At 50.5% G+C, this 21,477-nt stretch overlaps 1 protein-coding gene across 1 annotated transcript in view; it reads left to right on the top strand.

Moving 5' to 3' along the window:
• BCAS3 (BCAS3 microtubule associated cell migration factor) overlaps positions 1–21,477 on the top strand; it is a 630,880-nt gene that overhangs the window by 49,881 nt on the left and 559,522 nt on the right. The window contains exon 7 of the mRNA XM_081943945.1: positions 10,062–10,134. Within this exon, the coding sequence (XP_081800071.1) occupies positions 10,062–10,134 (73 nt within the window). The remainder of the gene's footprint in view (positions 1–10,061; positions 10,135–21,477) is intronic.

The following is a 21,477-nucleotide window of genomic DNA, read 5'->3' as shown; positions in this document are numbered from 1 at the left end:
TCGGCAACACTATCCTAGACCAAGGGTGTCGGTTTCATTGAGGGCCACAACTGGGTTGTGTTTGACCTTGAGGGGGTGGGAGGCATGGCCAGCTCGACGTCACTCATGTTGGGGGCACCCATGGTGGCCTGGGCGGGGCTGGGAGGATCCTTTTGCCCCCCCTCTGCTAGCATGGCCTTCCCAAACTCTGTTTTCACTGGCAGAGGCACTGCGGACCGGTCTTTCGTTCTTTCCAGGGAGGCCTGGCGGGCAAGATCTAAGCCCTTGAGTTTGACACCTCTGACCTAGACGAAGCAAGCAGCAGGAGTCTTCCTAAATCTATAGTAAATAAATATGTTTTCCATCACTTACTGCCTGATCTTATTAACTGGAGATTCTCTACTTACTAAGCTACTTTCTCTGCTCTAACAGGACATGAGTTGCAGGTCGTCCTCGACAAACGACCACAATTGAGCCCCAATTTTCTGTTGTTAAGCAAGATATATGTTAAGTGAATTGCACAGCAACTGTCATAAATATGAACCAATTGCCAAGTGCCTGAATTTTGATCACATGACTTCAGGGATGCTGCAACGGTTGTGAGTGTGAAAAACAGTCATGTCGCTTTTTTCGATGCCATTGTAACTTTGAACGATCACTAAAAGAACTTGTAAGCTGAGGACTACCTGTATTGCCTTTAGAACAGGGATGTCCAACTTTGCCCACTTTAAGACTTCTGGACTTCAAATCCCAGAATTCTCCAGCCAGCACGTTGAAGTCCACAAGGGTTAAAAGTGGACGAAGTTGGATAGCCCTCTTTAAAAGCTACATTTGGTTCTTACATTTGCCATATTTCTGCAAACATAGATAGTCCTTGACTTACGACCATAATGGAGCCCAAAGTTTTTTTTTTTTCTTTCTTTCTTTCTTTCTTTCTTTCTTTCTTTCTTTCTTTCTTTCTTTCTTTCTTTCTTTCTTTCTTTCTTTCTTCCTTCCTTCCTTCCTTCCTTCCTTCCTTCCTTCCTTCCTTCCATCTTTCCTTCCTTCCATCTTTCCTACCTCCCTTTTTCTTTCTCCCTCTCTCTCTCTCTCTCTCTCTCTCTCTCTCTCTCTCTCTCTCTCTCTCTCTCTCTCTCTCTCTCTGTGTCTGTGTCTCTCTTTCCCATTTAAACAAGATTGCAGAGGAGGTGTGGCGCCTTGTTGGCAGTAGACACAGTTTTCATTACTTTAATTGTGTGGTTTATCAGGATTTTCAGCTTTGGGGAGCAGGGTTTGCGGGTTAAATGCAAGAGTGTTATGACAGAATTAAAAGGATTTAGGATAAATAGGAGTTAAAGGGGGGAAAAAGCCCTTTGCAACAGGATTTCTATACCTTTTTGATTTGATGGATTTGGCAAGCCATGGGGCTTATGAAAATATTCCCTGTAAAATGCTGTTTGGCATTTTGTTAAATGCTCCGTACGGAGCAGGTGTGTCGCGCCAGCCAGTTGCACATAGAAAACACACAATCTCCTATATTTTTTAAAACCGTGTAATCCACTCTAACTTGGAAGGATTAATCCCTTCCATCTCGCAGCCTTGTCAGTTGTGGGTGAGGCGATTGTGTCCTCTGTTTAAAGACTCTGCAAATACAAGGGACACCCTTCAATACTTCACAGCTCTGTTTCCCAACCTTGCCCCCCCCTCAACTTTAAGCTGTGCGGACTTCAGCTCCCAGAATTCTCCAGCCAGAAATGTAAACCCACATTTATGTTTTCTATCACAGGAAGTCCCTGATTTATAACCTTTTACCACTTACAGCAGTTCGTTTGGTGACCGTTCAGTTACAGTTATCCCCATGGTCACGTGATTTTACGTTCGGATGCTCCCATTTGTGACGGTCGCAGTGTCTGGGAGTCAAGAGATCCCCTTTTGCAACCTTCTGACAAGCAAAGTCAGCGGGGAAAACAGATTCCCTTAACAACCGCATCATTAGTTTTAAGAACTGCGGTGACTCACTTAAGAAATGTGGCGAGAAAAGTCGTAAAATGGGGCAAAACCCACTTAACAAATTTCTCACTTAGCAATCTAAATTTTGGGCTCAATTGAGGTCGTGAGTTGTGGACTGCCTGTATTTAGTAATCGTTTGAAATTACAAAGACACTGAAAAAAGTAACTTATAAGTGGTGGTTGTAAGAGCCATGATAGCACAGTGGTTAGAAAGCAGTATTCTGCATTCAAACTCTGCCCACTGCCAGGAGTTCGATCCTGACCGGCTCAAGGTTGACTCAGCCTTCCATCCTTCCAAGGTTTGTAAAATGAGGACCCAGATTGTTGGGGGGCAATGTGCTGACTCTGTAAACCGCTTAGAGAGCTGTAAGTGGCATATAAGTCTACATGCTATTGGTCCCCTCACTTACAACCATTGCAGCATTTCCATGGTCATGGGATCAAAATTTGGATGTTTGACAGCCGGCATAAATGTATGAGGGCTGCAGCATCCTGGCGTCATGTGATCACCATTTGTGACCTTCCCAGGCAGCTTCCAACAAGCAAAGTCAATAAGGGGAAGTTGGATTCATTCAAGGACCACCTGATTTACTTAACAACTGCATGATTCGCTTAACAGCCATGGATTGTTATGAGGGATCCTTGGTGCCCTCTGAGCTTGCTTGTTTTCTTGCAGGCGTTTCATAACCCAGCTAGGTAACATCATCAGTGCTAGAAGGGAGTGGGGATTGTGGAGAGAGGAGGAGGAGGAGGAGGAGGAGGAGGAGGAGGCGGCCTGTGGGGTCCTTGGTGCTCTCTGAGCTTGGTGGTTTTCTTGCATACGTTTCAATTATCCTTACTAGGTAACATCATCAGGGTTGCTCGATTCTTAATTTGTTGTTATTTCTAAATTTTAAAAAATGGGACTTTTGCATGCTTCAAGGTTCATCCAATTGTATCTAGGTATCTTTTGTTTTCCGGTTTTCCCATCTTTATAGAACCACTAGGCGCTCTTAGAGGTGCATTAAAAGGTTGTGATAGAAAAATACCCATTCTTCTCCCCCCCCCCCCCCAAGATCCTTTTATTTTAAAATAAGGTTTTTTTATCGGTATGCGGCATTCTCCGTGCAACTCTTTTTTCAAGTTTGTGTTTTAGGCAAAGTTGGGTTGGTCTGTTGGGAGTGACAGTTTTGTTTGCCCGAGTTTCTTAAAAGAGCTTCCAATGTTTATCAACAAAGGGTTCATATAATGTAAATGTGCTCATAGAATGGATTGTTGATTGTAAAACTGTCTCTGTGAGTCATTAAATGTTGAATAAACCGAGACATAATTGGGGAGGACGAATTCTGTAGATGATTGGTAAACGTTTTAAGTGCACGGATTCTACCCGGGCTCTTTAATCTTCAGGAATACTGTTGAGTGAAAAATCTGCCGTGCTGTGTTAATGGTTTTTCTGTTGAGATTATTTCAGATTATTTCATTTTTAGAAGACCATGGTTAAACTGCGAACTTAAGCTCTGTGAAGAGCATTTTCAGGCACATTTTCTGTTGATCGAATGGCCTGAATTCTCATGGTCAATTGTTAGGAAGACTCTTAATTCTCTTTAAATATCGTTTTATTATTGCTATTATTTGTTTTTGGATTTTCTGTTAGCGTAACAGAAATACAGGGAGTCTATCGACTTGCCACCACAATTGAACCCGGGATTTCTGTTGCTGAGTGAGAAATTTGTTTTGCCCCACTCTCCATAGTAAGGGGAGGAGTATCCAGGATGGGTTGACCTTGTCCTCTCATTGATTGGGCTGGGTCAAATAAGCTCTTTGGGCCACGCCCTGGTCACCAGGTACCACCCAGTTATCGACTCAGCCCCTCAACGATCAGCTGTGATCATCCCAAACTCCTGGAAAATTTTAAAGAAAGGATTGAGCTCACTGTTAACTGGATTGCATTCGCTGCCTCCCTGACTGAGTGAGTAACTGGCTCTTGGCTGATTCCCTGGCCAGGAAGAGGGGGAGAGAGTACGCGCAGCAAGCCCTTCAGGGCAACGCGCAGCCCAGGCCATAAAGAGAGACCTAGGGCACTAATTGAGACTGCGGGCGAAGGGACGCTCCCCTGGAAGCCCCGGGAAGGCAGTCACGTCGGAGAGGCTCAGCTTGCGCCAGAGTGTTCCGCCCCCCCGGGGGTCGAGAGGTGAACCGCGGCGTTTTTAAACGCAGCGGAGCGCCTGCGCCAGCCTGCGAGTGCCGGAGAGAGATAGTGGCCCGCAGGAGCTCGCAAAGCTCGGAAGAGAGCAGAGGAAGCGAGAGAGGGCGCTCTCCAGCGGCAGCAGAAGCCGCGCGGCAGCCCCAAAGGCACAAGCCGCTTCCACGTGTTCCCAGGGAGAGGAACTTTTTGAATTTGGAGCCGGCGGCCATTTTGGAACCACGTGATCCAAGATGGCGGCACCCAGCATCACAGAGGATACCGGCAAGACTCAAGCCTCCAGCCCAGCAGCCAGCAGCCCCACCGGAGGAGCAGAGGAGCAGCTAACCAGGTCTGAGACTGGTACAGAGGCTGCTAAGGGAGGAGGAGGAGGAGGCAAGGCAAAGGCAAAGAGAAAGCACGTCTCCTCCAAGGGGGCCAAAGAGGCAGGCTGCAGCTCCAAGCCCCCCAAAGCCTGGCTCCAAATACGAAAGGCGGAGGCATTGAGCCTTGGAGCACATTTGCCACAAGGCCAGCAGCAAGAGGGCTACCCCTGGCCAGGAACCTGGGGAAGGATTTCCAGGGATTCTTTCTCCTGCAGATGGGGACTGCAGATGGGGACCCCCTCCCCCAGATGAGGATTCCCTTTGATACTTCGGGCATCTGAGGGGCTGCACAAGGATGGCAATCACCCCCACGCCCCACAACAGCGAGACCCTCGCCACAGCCCTTCCCGTCCATACCTGCTGGCACAGGGGCGGGAATACCACCCACATCAGGGATGCCCAACTTCCAGGATATGATGATGCGGGCCTTCCAGCAGTGCATGGCAGCAACCTTTCAGCAGCCACAGATGCAGACCCAGGCAGCCCCTATGCCTAGGGTCTCGGAAGGGCTAGAGACTCAGGAGGAAGATTTTCCAGAATCACCTGCCTCCTCCCAGGGGGACAGCGATTCGGATTCCGAAGAGGGCGAAATCAGAGAGGATAGACTCTCTGAGGACGAAGGCATGCCTCCTCCCAAACCTACCTTCTCCGGATTGTTCCAGCCCTCTTTGTACAAATCCCTTCTGTTCAAGACCAAGACATCTGCCAAGCTTGGCAACAGGCCAACAGAAGCCCCGGTACAACCCCAGGAGTTTTCAGCGGAAAACATTTTTGAGGAGCAGGCCATCAAAGCAGACACGGTGCCCACACCCAAGTCTTTCCTAGACATGATCAAGCGGCAATGGGCCTCTCCCATGGCAGGCCCCATGCCCACTTCCACGGACAAGACCTTCCTCAGTGTGGACAGGGACATGGCCCAGGTGCTTTTGCAACCCACCTGTCATGGCCCTGCATACGCCTACTAACATGCCAGGAGAACCCAGAGGATGCCCTGAAGGTGGAAGACAAAAAAGCTGACCTCACCTTACAGAGGACGCATCAAACAGCGGCCTGGGTAGTGAGAGCAGCCACCACCGCCTCCTCCTTCAACCGGTCTTCTCTGCTGTTGCTGCAAGACCTGCGAATTCCCATTTCAGATGGCAGGGCCCACCAAGACATCAACAAGCTGGTGGCCGCCACCCAATTCTCCTCAGATGCCACCTTAGCTGCAGCCAGGTTTGCTTCCAGGGCGATCGCCTCATCTGTGGCATCTCGCAGGCTGCTTTGGCTGAAGCAGTGGCAAGCGGAAGTATGCCACAAATGGCGCCTGGCATCGGCCCCCTTCATGGGAGAATCCCTCTTTGGAGCAGCCCTCGACCCATTCCTGGTAGAGAACAAGGACAAGCGGAAGGTGCTCCCCACCGTTCACAAGAAATCCAACTTCAGGGTGGCGCCATACCCTGGACGCCCCAACTCCTGGGGGCAGGATTTCAGTTCCTTCTTCTGGGGTCAGGATTACTTCAGAGGGTCGGAGTTTGGGTACTCGGGCCCCAGGCAGTATCAGGGAGGTTTTTCATCCAGGCAGAAATATCCAGATAGACAGCAGAGGGGCAGGCAGCAGAAGAGGCCCTTTCGAGGGGGCGGAGGAGGAGGAGGGTGCTCCTTTTGCAAGAACTAGACCTAGCTCACCTCCCATTGGGGGGCGCTTGGCGTTCTTTGCCGACCGCTGCGACTTAACCTCCTCCGACAAGTGGGCCCAGAACACCATTCGGTATGGTCTCTCACTCGAGTTCCTCTCCAACCCCCCGAGTTCCTTTCGGAGCTGCCCTGTCTCAAGCAACCCGACTCAGAGGTTGCTGATGCAGGAGGCCATCCAACACCTGTTGGACATCAGGGCCTCCAGCCAGTGCCTCTAGAGCAGCAAGGCCAGGAGTATTACTCCATTCTCTTTGTAATTCCTAAGGCCTCTGGTGGCTGGAGAGTGATTCTTGACTTGAAACGCTGAACCGTTTCATCCGCTATCGGAAGTTTAAGATGCATTCACTGCATTCCATCCTGGAAGGGATTAGGCAGGGATACTTTCTCCCCCAGGGTGATACAGACTATTCAGGCGGCTCACAGACCTTCCACGGAGCGCATTTACGGCGCTACATGGCGTGCCTTTTCAACATGGTGCAGCTCCAGGGGCCACGATCTGGTTCGAGCCACGATCCCTCAGGTTCTGGACTTCCTTCAGGCAGGCCTGGTTAGCTCCCAACACCATTAGGAGACAGATCTCGGCCATCTCATCAGTACTTCTGTGCGGTAGGTCTCAGACCTTGACTCACCACCCCATGGTCAGGCGATTCCTCAAGGGGGCATCCAATCTTAAGCCACCCACGGTACACAGGTACCCCTCCTGGGACTTGCATAAGGTGTTGGACGCTCTGACAGGCCCTCCTTTCGAACCCTTGCGAACTGTGTCTCTTAAGTTTTTGACTTTTAAAGTGGCCTTTCTGGTGGCCCTCACCTCAGCCAGGCGGATATCCGAACTGCAGGCTCTGTCGGCCAGGGAGGATCTCTGCGTGTTCCACCAGGAGAGGGTGGTACTAAGGTTGGACCCCTCCTTCATCCCTAAGGTGTGCTCCTGCTTCCATCGCTCGCAGGAATTGATATTACCCAATATCTGCCCGGACCCCTCTCACCCGTTAGAGAGGAAGTGGCGCACCCTAGACGTAAGGAGGGCTCTGAGGATTTACCTCAGAAGAACCCGGCCGAGCAGGAAGTCCGAAGCCCTGTTTGTCTCTTTCCAGCCGGGATCCCTGGGGAACAAGGGGACATCCACCACCATAGGCAGGTGGTTATGAACCTGTATTGTTACCGCCTAACAAGCATGGGGTCTGCAAACACCGAGCTCCCTTACAGTGCATTCCACACAAAGCGCGGCCACCTCAACGGCCTGGGCCACCCAGGCCTCATTGACTGCGATCTGTAGGGCAGCTACATGGTCTTCCCCCTCCCCATTCATGAGGAACTACAAACTGGACTCCTTTGCGTCTGCAGAGGGTTACAGCCCTCTCTAAACGGTTTACAGAGTCATCCTATTGCCCCCAACAATCTGGGTCCTCATTTTACCGACTTTAGAAGGACGGAAGGCTGAGTCAACGGTCAGGATTGAACTCCTGGCATTTGGCAGAATTAGCCTGCAATACTGCATTCTAACTACTGTGCCACCCTAGCAAGGACTGGTCATGCCACTTTTTTCAGTGCTGACGGAACTTTGAACAGTCACTAAATGAACGGTTGTAAGTCGAGGACTACCTGCACACTGAAAAACCAAACACCCTCCTGCTTTACAACTTCAGCCAAACCTGAAAGATGCATTTGTTCTCAGCGAGCTGCCTGATTAGCTGGTTATAAGTTCCTAGTCTCAACCCCTTCGTTCTGCAGCAGGTATACAAGGGTGTGTATGCTTGTGTGTAACAGAAGGATTTATAACGTCAACTTTGCATTGTTATGAAACAAACCCCTGAGCAGAAATGGCTTCAGAAACAATTTAAGAACAAGGAGAGTGTGAAATTGGGCTTAGCAGAAACGTGGCCATGATGCTCTCAATTACCAATTGGACCTTCACTAATTAGGAGAAGAGAGAGAGATTAATTAGTGAAGGAGAGAGACACACAAGGGCCTTGGAGCCTCATCTCAGTTTAGAGAAGGCAGTGATCCTCAGGGTAACCAGATTCAAGACTGTTGAAGATATATCGCTCATGGGATGTCACAGCTCCCTTTTCAGCATTGTTGGAACACAAGGGTTTGGGTGAGGGAATAAATGGGGAACTCATCAAATTTGCAGATGACACCAAGCTGGCAGGAATAGCCAACACTCCAGAAGACAGGCTAAAGATACAGAAGGATCTTGACAAACTTGAACATTGGGCACTATCTAATAAAATGAAATTCAATGGTGAAAAGAGTAAGGTTCTACATTTAGGCAAGAAAAACGAAATGCACAGGTACAGTATAGGTGGTACCTGGCTCAGTAGTAGTAACTGTGAGAGGGATCTTGGAGTCCTAGTGGACAACCATTTAAATAGGAGCCGGCCATGTGCAGCAGCTGCCAAAAAAGCCAACACAGTTCTAGGCTGCATCAACAGAGGGAGAGAATCAAGATCACGTGAAGAGTTAATACCACTTTATAATGTCTTGGTAAGGCCACACTTGGAATACTGCATTCAGTTCTGGTCGCCACGATGTAGAAAAGATGTGGAGAGACTAGAAAGAGTGCAGAGAAGAGCAACAAAGAGGATGAGGGGACTGGAGACTAAAACATATGAAGAACGGTTGCAGGAACTAGGTATGTTTAGCTTAAGAGAAAGAAGGACTAGCGGAGACATGATAGCAGCGTTCCAATATCTCAGGGGTTGCCCCAAAGAAGAGGGAGTCAAGCTATTCTCCAAGGCACCTGAGGGTAGAACAAGAAGCAATGAGTGGAAACTAATCAAGGAGAGAAGCAACTTAGAACTGAGGAGAAACTTCCTGACAGTGAGGACAATTAATCAGTGGAACAGAAGTTGCCTCCAGAAGTTGTGAATGTCCCAACACTGGAAGTCTTTAAGAAGATGTTGGATAGCCATTTGTCTGAAACGGTATAGGGTTTCCTGCCTAGGCAGGGGGTTGGACTAGAGGACCTCCAAGGTCCCTTCCAACTCTGCTGTTGTATTGTATTGTATCTTAGCAACTTTAAGACCTGCGGACTTCAACTCCCAGGATTGTGGCTCAATGGCTAAGACGCTGAGCTTGTCGATCAGAAAGTTCGGCAGTTCGGTGGTTTGAATCCCTAGTATAGATCTTCTGCGTGAGCAGGGGGTTGGACTAGATGGCTCCAAGGTCCCTTTCAACTCTGTTATTGTTAAAAAAAGTGTTAACGTTGCCCAGGTGGGACACCATTGACTCGAACCAAAACAGCTTTACTTAGAAACACGGTCTCCATATGTCAATTTAAGCCTTTACAATGTAAGCCTTCGTATAGCTTTGTTAAGCAAAAACATTAATGGCCCTTCAAAACTGTGCATTGTATATGTTTAGTTCAATCTATCCTGGCAGTTAGAACCATTAATCAGTGGAACCACTTGCCCCCAGAAGTTGTGAAGGCTCAAACTCTGGAGGTTTTTAAGAGGATGTTGGATAACCATTTGTCTGAAGTGGTGTAGGGTTTCCAGCCTGAGGAAGACATTGGACTAGAAGACCTCTGAGGCCCCTTTCAACTATTCTGTTCTGTTCTATTGTATTAACCCACACAGTGGCTGTAGTATTGTTATTTATCCTTTTTATCATCTTTACTTCACCCCCGTTTATTAGTATTATCACTACGATTATCCTCTGTGTTGCTTTGCCAGCATACCAAGTAATTCTTTACCAGAGACAAGTTTCTTACATGTCTTACCACATTTGTCCAAATAAAGTCTTCAATTCGATTCAATTCAATAATAGCGCCTTTATGTATGACATTTGATCTCTGTCTAGTTAATCATTCAGGGCAGCAAAGGTGTAACTAACGCTTGTGCGTGTCTCTGTTCTGCTCCTTCCAGATCGCGAGAAGAGTGATAACTTTGCTGAGAAGAGACCTCTCCTTGCTGTGTGCAAAAGCATCGGATCTTCTGGGTAAGATGATTACATCCAGAGGGGGTTACTCTGTGGCCTTGGTGGCTTGTTATAATAAAGACAGCAAGGAGTTCACTTGAGCCTTAATTGGCTCATTGTGGCAAATCCTGTGTGGGCCAGAGCTTGTTCCTATCTGATGTAGAGAGTGAACCTCTGTATGAGATGAATTTGGAGCAGAGATGACTCCTCTTTATGTCTCCAAAATAGGTCTGCTTTCCTTCATCACATACATATTTCTGAATAAATGTCACTGAATAAATGTCACTCAAGCTCAATCCCTCCAAGACTGAGTGGCTGTGGTTTCCGTCATCCCGATTTGTGCATCTTGTTCCATCTTTGGTGATAGGGGGAGAAATTTTAGCCCCCTCAGAGAGGGCCCACAATCTGGGAGTCCTCCTGGATACGCGGCTTAGTTTAGAAGAACACCTGACGGCCGTGACCAGGGGGGCCTTTTACCAGGTTCGCCTGGTATGTCAGTTGCGCCCCTTCCTGGATTGGTATGCTCTATGCACAGTCACTCATGCCCTCGTCCTTTCTCGCCTGGACTACTGTAACACTCTCTACATGGGGCTGCCCTTGAAGAGCACTCGGAGGCTTCAGCTGGTCCAGAATGCGGCTGCACGGGTTGTCATGGGGGTACCTAGGTGCTCCCATGTCACACCCCTTTTAGGCAGCCTGCACTGGTTGCCGGTTGTTTTCCAGGTGCGATTCAAGGTATTAATTATGACCTTTAAAGCGCTCCATGGCTTAGGCCCAGGATGCCTGCGAGACCACCTACTGCCACCAGTAGCCTCCCACCGTCCAGTACGATCCCACAGAGTTGGCCTCCTCAGGGTGCCGTCGGCCAAGCAGTGTCGGCTGGTGACCCCCAGGGGGAGAGCCTTCTCTGTGGGAGCGCCTTCCCTCTGGAATGAGCTGCCCCCGGAGCTTCGCATAATCCCTCACCTCTGGTCCTTCCGACGCGCCCTAAAAAGTTGGCTTTTCCAGCAAGCCGGCCTGGCCTGTTAATTTTAATTTTAACTTATTTTAAATGTATTGTTTTTTTTTTAATTCGGTTTGTTTTTTTGGATATGGATTTAATCTTTTTTAACTTTTGGGATGTGTGTTTTTTAATGTTGTACGCCGCCCTGAGACCTTTGGAGAAGGGCGGCATATAAATCCAAATAAACCAAACCAAACCAAACCAAACCATTAAAACCATCCTCGACCTTCTAATTAATTACGGTCTTTGTCACCTCTTTCCTCCTATAATTTTTCCAGTTTCTGTAATTGTAGTTGTGGATAAAGATGGAAAATACAGGTAGTGCTTGCCTTACAACCACAATCCGGCCCAAAACTTCAGTCGCAAAGTGAGACAGTTGGTTAAGTCAATACTGCCTCATTTTACGATCTTTCTCGTCACGGTTGTTAAGTGAATCTTTCCATTTGTTAAGTAAGTCACAGGGTTGTTAAGTGAATCCCACGTCCCCATTGACTTTGCTTGTCGGACAGTCACAAAAGGTGGTAAAGTAGCCCGTGGACACTGCAACCGTCATAGATGTGAACCGGTTGTCAATTGTCTGAACTTTGAACACGTGACCATGGGGATGCTGCAACGGTTGTAAGTGTGAATCATGGTCACAAGTTGCTTTTTTCCAGCGTTGTAACTTTGAACAGTCACCAAATAATTGTTGTAGGTTGAGGACCAACATGTTTCCCTGAAAATAAGCCCTAGGTGTCAGACCTGGAAGCCTTCTTTTACCTTTTGGATTTTTCAGGTTGCTCGTAATATAAGCCCTACCCCCAAAAATAAGCTCCAGTTAAGATGGTCAGCCAGCCAGACACATTTATCGTATTTCCCTGAAAATAAGACCGAACCAGAAATAAGCCCTAATGCATCTTTTGGAGCAAAAATTAATATAAGACCCAGTCTTATTTTCGGGAAAATATGGTACCTGTAAATGTTTACATTTCTGCAAAAAAGTAAACTTGGGTTTTATCTCAGACTCCCTGAGGTTCTTCCTTTGTGATGAAACTTTGTAATGAAGCACCGGGGAACTGCCAGAGGACTGGAAAAGAGCTGATATAGTTCCCATCTTCCAAAAAAGGGGAAAAATAGATCCAGGAAATACAGACCTATCAGCCTGACCTCAATACCTAGGAAGATTCTGGAAAAGATACTCTAAAACACGGCTTTTGGTCTGAATAACCAATGTTTAGGAACACATTTTTTGTTTTGGTCGCCACGATGTAGAAAAGATGTGGAGACTCTGGAAAAAGTGCAGAGAAGAGCAAGGAAGAGGATTAGAGGACTTGAGGATAAAACATAGGAAGAAAGATTGCAGCAGCGGTGGGATTCACGTACCTTCCCTACCGGTTTGCAAATGTGAGCGCATGTGCCTCGTCTGCGCAAGCACACCGCCTTCTGCGCATGTACAGTGCTTGCGCATTACGTTGAGGCGGGTGGGCGAAGCCTCCCGCAGCTGCCGCTACCAGTTTACCCAAACCGGAGAGAACCGGCTGAATGCCACCTCTGGGTTTGCGGAATTGGCTATGTCTGGTTTAATGAAAAGAAGGACTAGGGGAGACATGATAGCAGTCGTCCAATATCTCAGGGGCTGCCACAAAGAAGAGGGAGTCAAACTATTCTCCAAGGCACCTGAGGGCAGAACAAGAAGCAATGGGTGGAAACTAATCAAGGAGAGAAGCAACTTAGAACTGAGGAGAAACTTCCTGACAGTGAGAACAATGAATCAGTGGTACAAGTTGCCTCCAGAAGTTGTGAATGCTCCAACACTGGAAGTCTTTAAGAAGAAACGGAACAGCGTTTTGTTGAAAATGGTAGGGGGTCTTCTGCTTGAGCAGGGGGGTTGAACTAGAAGACCTCCAAGATCCCTTCCAACTCTGTTATTCTATTCTAAATATGGTGGGTACCATAAAAAAAACCCTGCAGCCGATGAGCACATGAAATCTGCTCTCACAAGAATCCAAAATTCGGTGCCAAGAAAACCCCAATTTTCTATCTTTTGTAGATGCAGAGTAAACAAACATACATGATTCAGTCTTATTCGCACATCTGCTTTTTGCAGAATGGAAGCCAAGAGTCATGCAAGACGCTTAAGCCTCATTTTTTTTTTGATCAGTGAAGAGGTTATTCAGCTCATTAGCAATGCTACTTGGGGATTCTGAAAGTTGCATTGCAACACTATCCTTTAGGATATGTTTACAGCTTACGGGGCTGTTTACATTGGTGATTATATGCTTGTCAGGATGTTTATAATCCTACATGCAGCGTTTTTGGTCAGAAAAACTTCATGTCTTCCTTGGACTAACATGTGATGCTTTGGAGTCTGTGCTGTTGCTCATTCCTATTTTCAGCCCCTCCCTTGCTAAGTTAGCCTAAGAAGAGCACGGAATTCCCCCCCCCCCCCGAGTGTGTCTATGTGGGGGGAATGTATAAAAAGGAATTTCCACCAATCTCTTTCTGGATGAGGAGAAAAGGCAAATTCGGCACCAAGAAAAGTTGCGTGATCGGTCTTCATTTTCCACGCTTTTGTTTTCAGAATGCTACTTTTTTTCCCAGGAAAAAAGCTTGAACTCAGCAGTTTCTCTTGTTGTCAGGTTGAGCTCCAAAAATTCCCCCAAAGAAAATAAGCCGTTCATGCTGTAGTGCCGGGATGGCGAACCACTCACAGGTGGCATGCAGAGCCCTCTCTGCGGGTACACCAGCCGTCGCCCCAGCTTAGCTCCATTGCGCATGTGCGCGTGCTTCCCACCAGCCAGCTGATTTTGGGGTCTCTGGGTGTTGGCCATGCGGGAGATGCGTGTGAATGCTTGGGGCGACTGGGGGGTCATGTGCGCATGCGCAGGGAGAGGGGCACATGGGGTGCATGCAAGTGCATTTCATTAGGGGTGTGAGCATGCGCGCAACAACGCTTTCGGCATGCGAGGACAAAGAGGTTAACCATCGCTGCTCTCGTGTATAGTTAAAATGTTGGGTTGGGACTGGAGGGAACCAGATTTAAATTCAACCTCAGCCCTGAAAACTCATCAAGGAATTGCAGGTAGTCCTCATGTTACGACTACAATTGAGCCCCAAAATTTCCGTTGCTAAGCAAGAAAATAATATAGTGTGTTTTCCCTCGTATTATAACCTTTCTGGCGAACAGTTGTGAAGTGCACAAGTGAATCATTGCAGTTGTTAATTTAATAACATGGTTGTTAAGTGAATCTGGCTCCCCGATGGGCTTCGCTTGTCAGAAGTCTGGGCAAGGAGATCACATGAGCTCGGGACACGGCAACCGTCATAAATATGAGTCAGTTGCCAAGCAGCTGAATGTTGATCACGTGACCATGGGGATGCTAGAACAGTTGGAAGTGTGAAAAATGGTCCAGGTCACTTCTTAAAGTGCTGTTGTAACTATGAACAGTCACTAAACAAATGGATGTAAGTTGAGGATTGCCTGTACCAGGGGTTGGCAACAGTGGTGGGTTCCGGTCGGTACGCCCGGTATGGGGGTACTGGGGGCAGAGGCCACCGTACTGTACCGGTGCTTTGGAGGGCCCGCCCGCCCACCCACTTGCCCTCGTTCCTTACCTCTATTTGAGCTAACTGGATCATTTGTGCACGCACGGCCAGCATACGGCACCTATGTTACCTCCGCCGAGCAGCTGGAGCTTCGCAGGGCGGTGGGTGCGCATGTGTGTGTAGCGCGCGTGCCTGTGATGGACGCCTGGCCCCGTCGCAGCGTACCGGGATCTGGAATCCACCCCTGGTTGGCAACCTTAAACACTCGAAGAGCCACAAAGCTCCTAACCGGAAGCCCCCCTGTTCAATTGTGGAACAGACCGGAAGTCAGCTTCCCCCACCATAGAGTCTCCTCCTAGTGCGGCCTCCTTTTTCCTCTACCTGTCCTAACCGAAAGCCCTATCAATTGTGGAGCCGACTGGCGACAGGGGGCCGCAGCAGAGGGAATGAAAGAGCCACATGCGGCTCCAGAGCTGTGGGTTGCTGCCTCCTGGCCTGTGCTCTCTCTCCCAGTTCCAGGAGTAGCTTTTGAAGATTTCCAGTCCACGACGTGACTTTTTAAAATCTCAACAAGTGGCGTCCAGCTTAAGGATGGCACAGTCTTCTCGGTGCATCGGAAGATGTTTGCGAACCCCAAGTAGCATGCCGGTCTTCAGCCACACCGGTGGCCTGGAAACGGACTCGAGGTTTTAATTCCCTGCCAGAAAGAGCAGTTCTGCTTCAGATCACTTCAAGGGAGTGGCAGGACCTCAGCGTTCCCCTGCTTGGTGTGCGGAAGGTCTGAAGCACAGCCCTTGGCGGTCCGCCAGTTCAACCATCCAAGGATGGGAATGATTATAACGATGGAGAACCCAAAGGGTTGCAGGCCAACCGGATTGACTCCACGGGGCTAAACTTTGCTGCCCTTGAAGGCAGCTGCCCCTCTTCACAAAGTGCTTTGCGTATGAAGTTATGGATGCTGAAGGAATGGATCTACGCAGGGTTCTTATTCTCCTCGGAAGGGAGCCACAATTCCCTTGTGCTTCTGCCACTCACAGTCAGGCTCCTGTGCCAGCTGCAAAATTGTAGGGGTTCACTGCTCTTTTTTTTACTAGAGGCTATGTTTGTTTTTTTAAAGGTGGCTCAGTGGTTAAGACGCTGAGCTTGTCGATCAGAAAGGTTGGCAGTTCGGCAGTTCGAATCCCTAGTGCGTGTAACGGAGTGAGCTCCCGTTCTTTGTCCAGCTTCTGCCAACCTAGCAGTTCGGAAAATGCAAATAGAAAAACAGGGACCACCTTTGGTGGGAAGGGAACAGTGTTCCGTGTGCCTTTGGTGTTGAGTCATGCTGGCCACATGACCACGGAGACGTCTTCGGACAGTGCTGGCTCTTCGGCTTTGAAACAGGGATGAGCACCGCCCCCTAGAGTTGGGAACGACTAGCACATCTGCGCAAGGGGAGCCTTTACCTTTTGTTTGTTGTTGCATTTGCCACTGTGATCCACAGCTGTAATACAGGTAGTCCTCGACCTATGACCACCGTTGAGCCTGAAATTAAAGTTGCTGAGCAAAACCATTGTTAAATGAGTTCTGCCCCGTTCTACGACCTTTCTTGCCACAGCTGTTAAGCAAACCGCTGCAGTGGTGAAGTTAGTAACACGTCTGTTAAGTGAATCTAGTTTCCCCATTGATTTTGCTCGTCAGAAGGTCGCAAAAGGTGAACCGGGGACACTGCAACGGTCATAAATACAAGTCACTTGCCAAGCTGTCAAATTTTCCAGTAGAGTGGAGGGAGGGGTCACAGAAGGGTTATTACAGCCTGATTGGTCCATTTGACTGAGAGAAAACTTCTTAACCTTCGGCTTCTCCCGTTGGTTCCCAGTTTCCTCTCAGTCGGTCCAAGACTCAGGTTTGGTTCCTAGTAGGAGTGTTTATGGTTTCTAGTTAGTCAGTGTATGATAATTGATCTTGGTAAAATTGGAATTTTAATTTGATTACCTTTAGAGAATTTATTTTTTGGAGTGGGTCTGCCTTGCAGGGCTGTTGTTTGCTGCCCTCGGAAGGCTAGGAGACTCAGTAGAGGGGGGGGGCGCTGGCTTCCTTCCCCCGCCTCGAAGGTCGCTCCGGACTGATGCCTGGTGTCTCGGGCGTGCCGGGGGACCCTACGTGCTCTGCACATGTTTAAAGAGAAAGTCGCAGCGCGCTGGGGCTTTTCAGCGCGAAAGCGACAGATCGGCTTCACATTTGAATTTCTTGCAGTCCGGGGCTGGTTACAGCCCGCGGCAGCGGCGCGGGGCCGTTTTTTTCTTGAATTTGGAGGTCTCCTGGTAAGTAGGAGCTCCAGTGTCTTCTTGGATGCCGTTGGGGGCGGAGAGCGTGCAAACGGCCGCCCGCAGGCAGAGGAAGCTAAGGGCAAGGTCGGCAGCCATTTTTAGGCGCGCTTTTGCCAGGGACCGCCCAAAGAAGCCGGCAGCCATTTTGGATCACGTGTCTGGGCATTGCAGCACGGAGAGGCTGGATACAACGTGGCCGTGCAGTTTGTAGTCTTACCGGAGGCCCGGAGCAGGCGATTCCCACCAGCTGAAGGACTGTTTCTGTTTCAAAATTCATTTGGTGCACGTGAGTGGGGCGATGGCTGGTAGAACAGAAGCTCAGCAGGCCGCGCCGTCTCAGGCAGGCGATGATAAGGCTGAACCCACTCCCCCTGTTAGGCCTCGGGCTTCTAGGCCTTCGGCAGAGGACAGACCTTCCAGAGCTCTGCAAAGGGATGAGCTCAGGCGATCCAGGGCTATAGAGAAGGTCATCGAAAGAGCTGAGAAAAGACAGGCCCGGGATCCTGGGCCTAGATCCAGATCTCCACGCCCTGTGGCTTCCTGCCCTTCCCCACCTGTGGCCAGGGGGTTCAGCCCTTCTTCTTCTTCCTCTGCTTCCTCATGCAGATCTGATAGGAGTCAGCAGCGGGGGGGCCCTCGCTCTCCTTCTGTTTCCCTGGGGACTAGAGAGGCAGATAGGGGGGACCCGTTGGAAGGTACCTCTGCAGGTCCCGTTAGGGGTAGGAGATCCAGCAGGGCTTATGTGGCACCAGACTATGATACTGAAGGTGATGAGGAGGATCTAGAACACCTCCCTGAGAATCTCAAAAGGCTTATTTCTGCAGCCATCTCTAGGGGCATTTCTCAAAGGGACAGGCCCTAACACCACAGTCGAGTTACTCCCTTTAGTAGGTCCAGATCTAGGGCTTCTTCTCCTTCCCTCATGAGTGAGGTCTCCTCTAGGGGGGAGGCACGGAGGGATGATTGGGGGTTCTCTGAGGAGGAGGATGCGGCTCCTGAGCCGCCTCGTTCTTCCAACCTTTTCCTCCAGGCCATGTTCAAACCATTACTTAAGAAGGCTAGGAGGACCACCAAGGTGGGCACGGGGGACCCCACAGTCCCACCGCCCACGGATCCAGACATGGTCATGTTCTCAGCGACGGCCACTAATAAAGAGGAGATTCCTGCTCCTCCCCTTTTCTTAGAGGTGGCTACCAGCCAATGGGCCTGTCCTTCCAATTTTTCCCCCCCAGGCAGCAACGACCGTCGCGCCTACAACATGGAAAAGTCTTTTGTGCAGGCTATTCAGCTTCCAGCTATAGATCAGCCCATAGCAGCCCTAGTCTCCTCTTCCCCAGTGGTCTCGGGGGACGCGGCAGACAAACTTAAGCCAGAGGATAAGAGGGCGGAGCTCACTTTACGTAAGAATTATAAGGCCTCAGCATGGGCGGTGCGGGCGGCGGCTGCCGCCTCGTAATTTAACCGAACTACGGTCATGTGGCTCCGCCAGCTTCAGGATCGCATTCCGATCCAAGATGAGCGGGTTCACCAGGATTTAACTAAGATTATGGCAGCGTGTCAGTATTCGGCTGATGCGACCCTAGACGCTGTTAGGTTTGGTTCTAGTGCCTTGGCCACCTCTGTGGCCTCCCGTCGGCTCCTGTGGCTCAGGAACTGGCAGATGGACTATAAAGCCAAGTGGGACCTGGTGGCCGCCCCCTTTGCAGGTCCAAATTTGTTCGGGGCTTCCTTAGACCCGATTTTGGTGGAGAACAAAGATAAAAAGAAGGTTATGCCTACATCCACCAAGAAGGTGGAGTCCCGTAGTCACCCCTATCGCAGGACCCAGTTCAAATCCTATGACAGGGATCAGGATCAGCGTTACCAACCATACAGGCAGGACAGGCAGTTCAATAGGCAGAACTTTCAAGATCGTTCTAGGTATCAGCCGCAGTCCAAGCGGCCCTTTCGAGGGGGGGGGGGCGTCCCTTCCGCAGGGGGAAATGACTCGAACCCGAGTCATCCCATCGGAGGCCGCCTGGCGCTGTATGCGGACAAGTGGGATCAGATCACATCAGACGGTTGGGTCAGGGCGACCGTTCGCCACGGCCTAAGGTTAGAGTTCCTCTCCAAACCCCCGAGCTTTTTCAAGGTCTTCCCTCCGGCTCGGGACCCGGGACGCCGGCGTCTCATGGACCTCGCTGTCGCCCATCTCCTAGACATCAGGGCGGTGGAGGTAGTTCCGGGGCCGGAGAGGGGTCAGGGCTACTACTCACATCTGTTCGTAGTCCCAAAATCCTCGGGGGGTTGGAGGGCAATCCTCAACCTGAAACGTCTCAACCGCTACCTAGTCTACAGGCGGTTCAAGATGGCGTCCCTGAAATCAATCCTGCAGGGCATTCGGAAGGGGGATTACATGGCCTCGGTAGACTTGACGGAGGCCTACCTCCACGTCCCCATTCTCCAGTCCCACCGGCGCTATCTCAGGTTTTCTCACCAGGGCAGGCATTACCAGTACCGGGCCCTCCCGTTTGGTCTGGCCTCAGCGCCACGGACGTTCACCAAGGTCCTGGCGGCACTGGCGGCTTACCTACGTTCCATTCCGGTGAGACTTCAGTGCTACTTGGACGACGTCCTGGTCCAGGCGGAGTCCCTCCCCAGAGCCACGTCGGATCTTCGGCTGACGATCCGTTGGCTTCAGGAGTTAGGGTTTTCAGTGAACTTTCCCAAGAGCCACCTGTCCCCGTCCAAACAGATCCTCCACCTAGGGACAGTGATAAACTCCGAGTCAGGGAGGGTTCGCCTATCCCCAGACCGCTTGACCAGCCTACGTCAACTGGTCTCCTCCGTAAGAAAAAGAAGGTCTGTTTCCATCCTGACCTTGTCTCAACTTCTGGCGAAGATGGTCTCTTGTATAGGGATTGTGCCCTGGGCCCGGCTCCATCTGCGGCCTCTTCAGTGGGCCTTGATTCCAGTCCAGAGAAGGATGATGAGCAACTCCTTGCGGCCAGTTCCTCTACCAGCGGAGGTGAGGCTATCTCTTCAGTGGTGGATGTCCCCGGCGCTGCAACAGGGGGCTTGCTTTTGGGAGCCCGAGAGAGTCACTGTGACGACAGATGCCAGCCTCTTCGGCTGGGGGGCCGTGATGGACTCCGACATGACCCAGGGACGTTGGTCTGCCTCGGATCTCCGCCACAACATCAATTGGCTGGAGCTGAAGGCCGCGAGACTTGCCCTCAGGACTTTTCGTCGTCACCTGCGGGGGCGCCATGTCCTCCTGCTCACGGACAATGTGGCGACAAAGGCCCATGTCAATCGCCAGGGGGGCACTCACTCCCGTTCCCTTTGGCGAGAGGCGCAGGCGTTGGGCTTGTGGGCAGAGAGACACTTGGCTTCGATAGTAGCGGAGCACATCTCGGGGGTGTCCAATCTTCAGGCGGATTGGCTGAGTCGCACGACCCTAGACGACGGCGAGTGGCAACTGGGGTCGGAGTTGTTTCTGAAGATATGCAGCAGATTCGGCACACCCCTGGTGGACCTGTTCGCCTCCCCTGACAACGCCCAGCTGCCGCGTTTCTTCACCCGTTTCCAGTCTCCGTCAGCAGAAGGAGCGGATGCCCTCAGGAGCCGGTGGCCCCCGGGCCTTCTTTATGCCTTTCCCCCCCTTCCCCTCGTTCCCCGTACGATCAGGAAGATAGTCACAGAGAGGGCTCTCGTTATCCTGTTAGCCCCGTACTGGCCGAGGAGACCATGGTTCGCGGACCTGGTCCAGCTGTCGGTAGCGGACCCCTGGAGGATTCCCCCAGGGGAGGTCGTTCTGAGTCAAGGGGCGTTGCATCACCCAGGGCCTCAGTGGCTTCATCTGACCGCCTGGCTATTGAACGGGGGATCCTGAGGGGGAGGAGACTATCGTCGGGAGTTATAGCCACCTTAGAGGCGTCCAGGAGGCCGTCTACAGTTAGGATTTACAATGCCACTTGGAGGGCGTTTGCAAAGTGGTGTATTCCGTTGGGGTTGGATCCCTCTAGGGCTACCGTCCCAGACGTATTGGAGTTCCTTCAGAAGGGGTTAGAGGACGGTCTGTCGCATAATACGCTCCGGCGACAGGTGGCGGCTTTGGCCACCATTCTGGGGGGGGAGGGTTCCCCCACCCTTTCTCGTTCTCCCTTGATTAAGCGTTTTCTTAAAGGGGCGGCTAACATCCGCCCACCCCCGGTTCATAGGTTCCCGACCTGGGACCTCACCCTGGTCCTCAAGGCTCTGACAGGCTCCCCCTTCGAACCGCTTAGGACGGTGCACATGCGTCTTCTCACCCTTAAGGTGGTGTTTTTAGTGGCCATTACATCAGCCAGACGCATTTCTGAATTGGGGGCTCTTTCTTCTCGCAGTGATCTGTGTATAATCCACCAGGACAGGGTTGTCCTGCGTTTGGATCCTTCGTTTATTCCGAAGGTGAATTCTCAATTTCACAGGGCCCAAGAGATTGTGCTTCCAAATTTTTATCCCAATCTTGCAAGGGAGCAGGAGTTCGTGTGGCACAGGCTGGAC

This window comes from Natrix helvetica, assembly GCF_964273705.1.
Source record: "Natrix helvetica genome assembly, chromosome: 2".
NCBI lineage: Eukaryota > Metazoa > Chordata > Lepidosauria > Squamata > Natricidae > Natrix > Natrix helvetica.
Note: the sequence above shows the minus strand (reverse complement) of the source record. Positions and strands in the feature narration are given on the sequence as shown.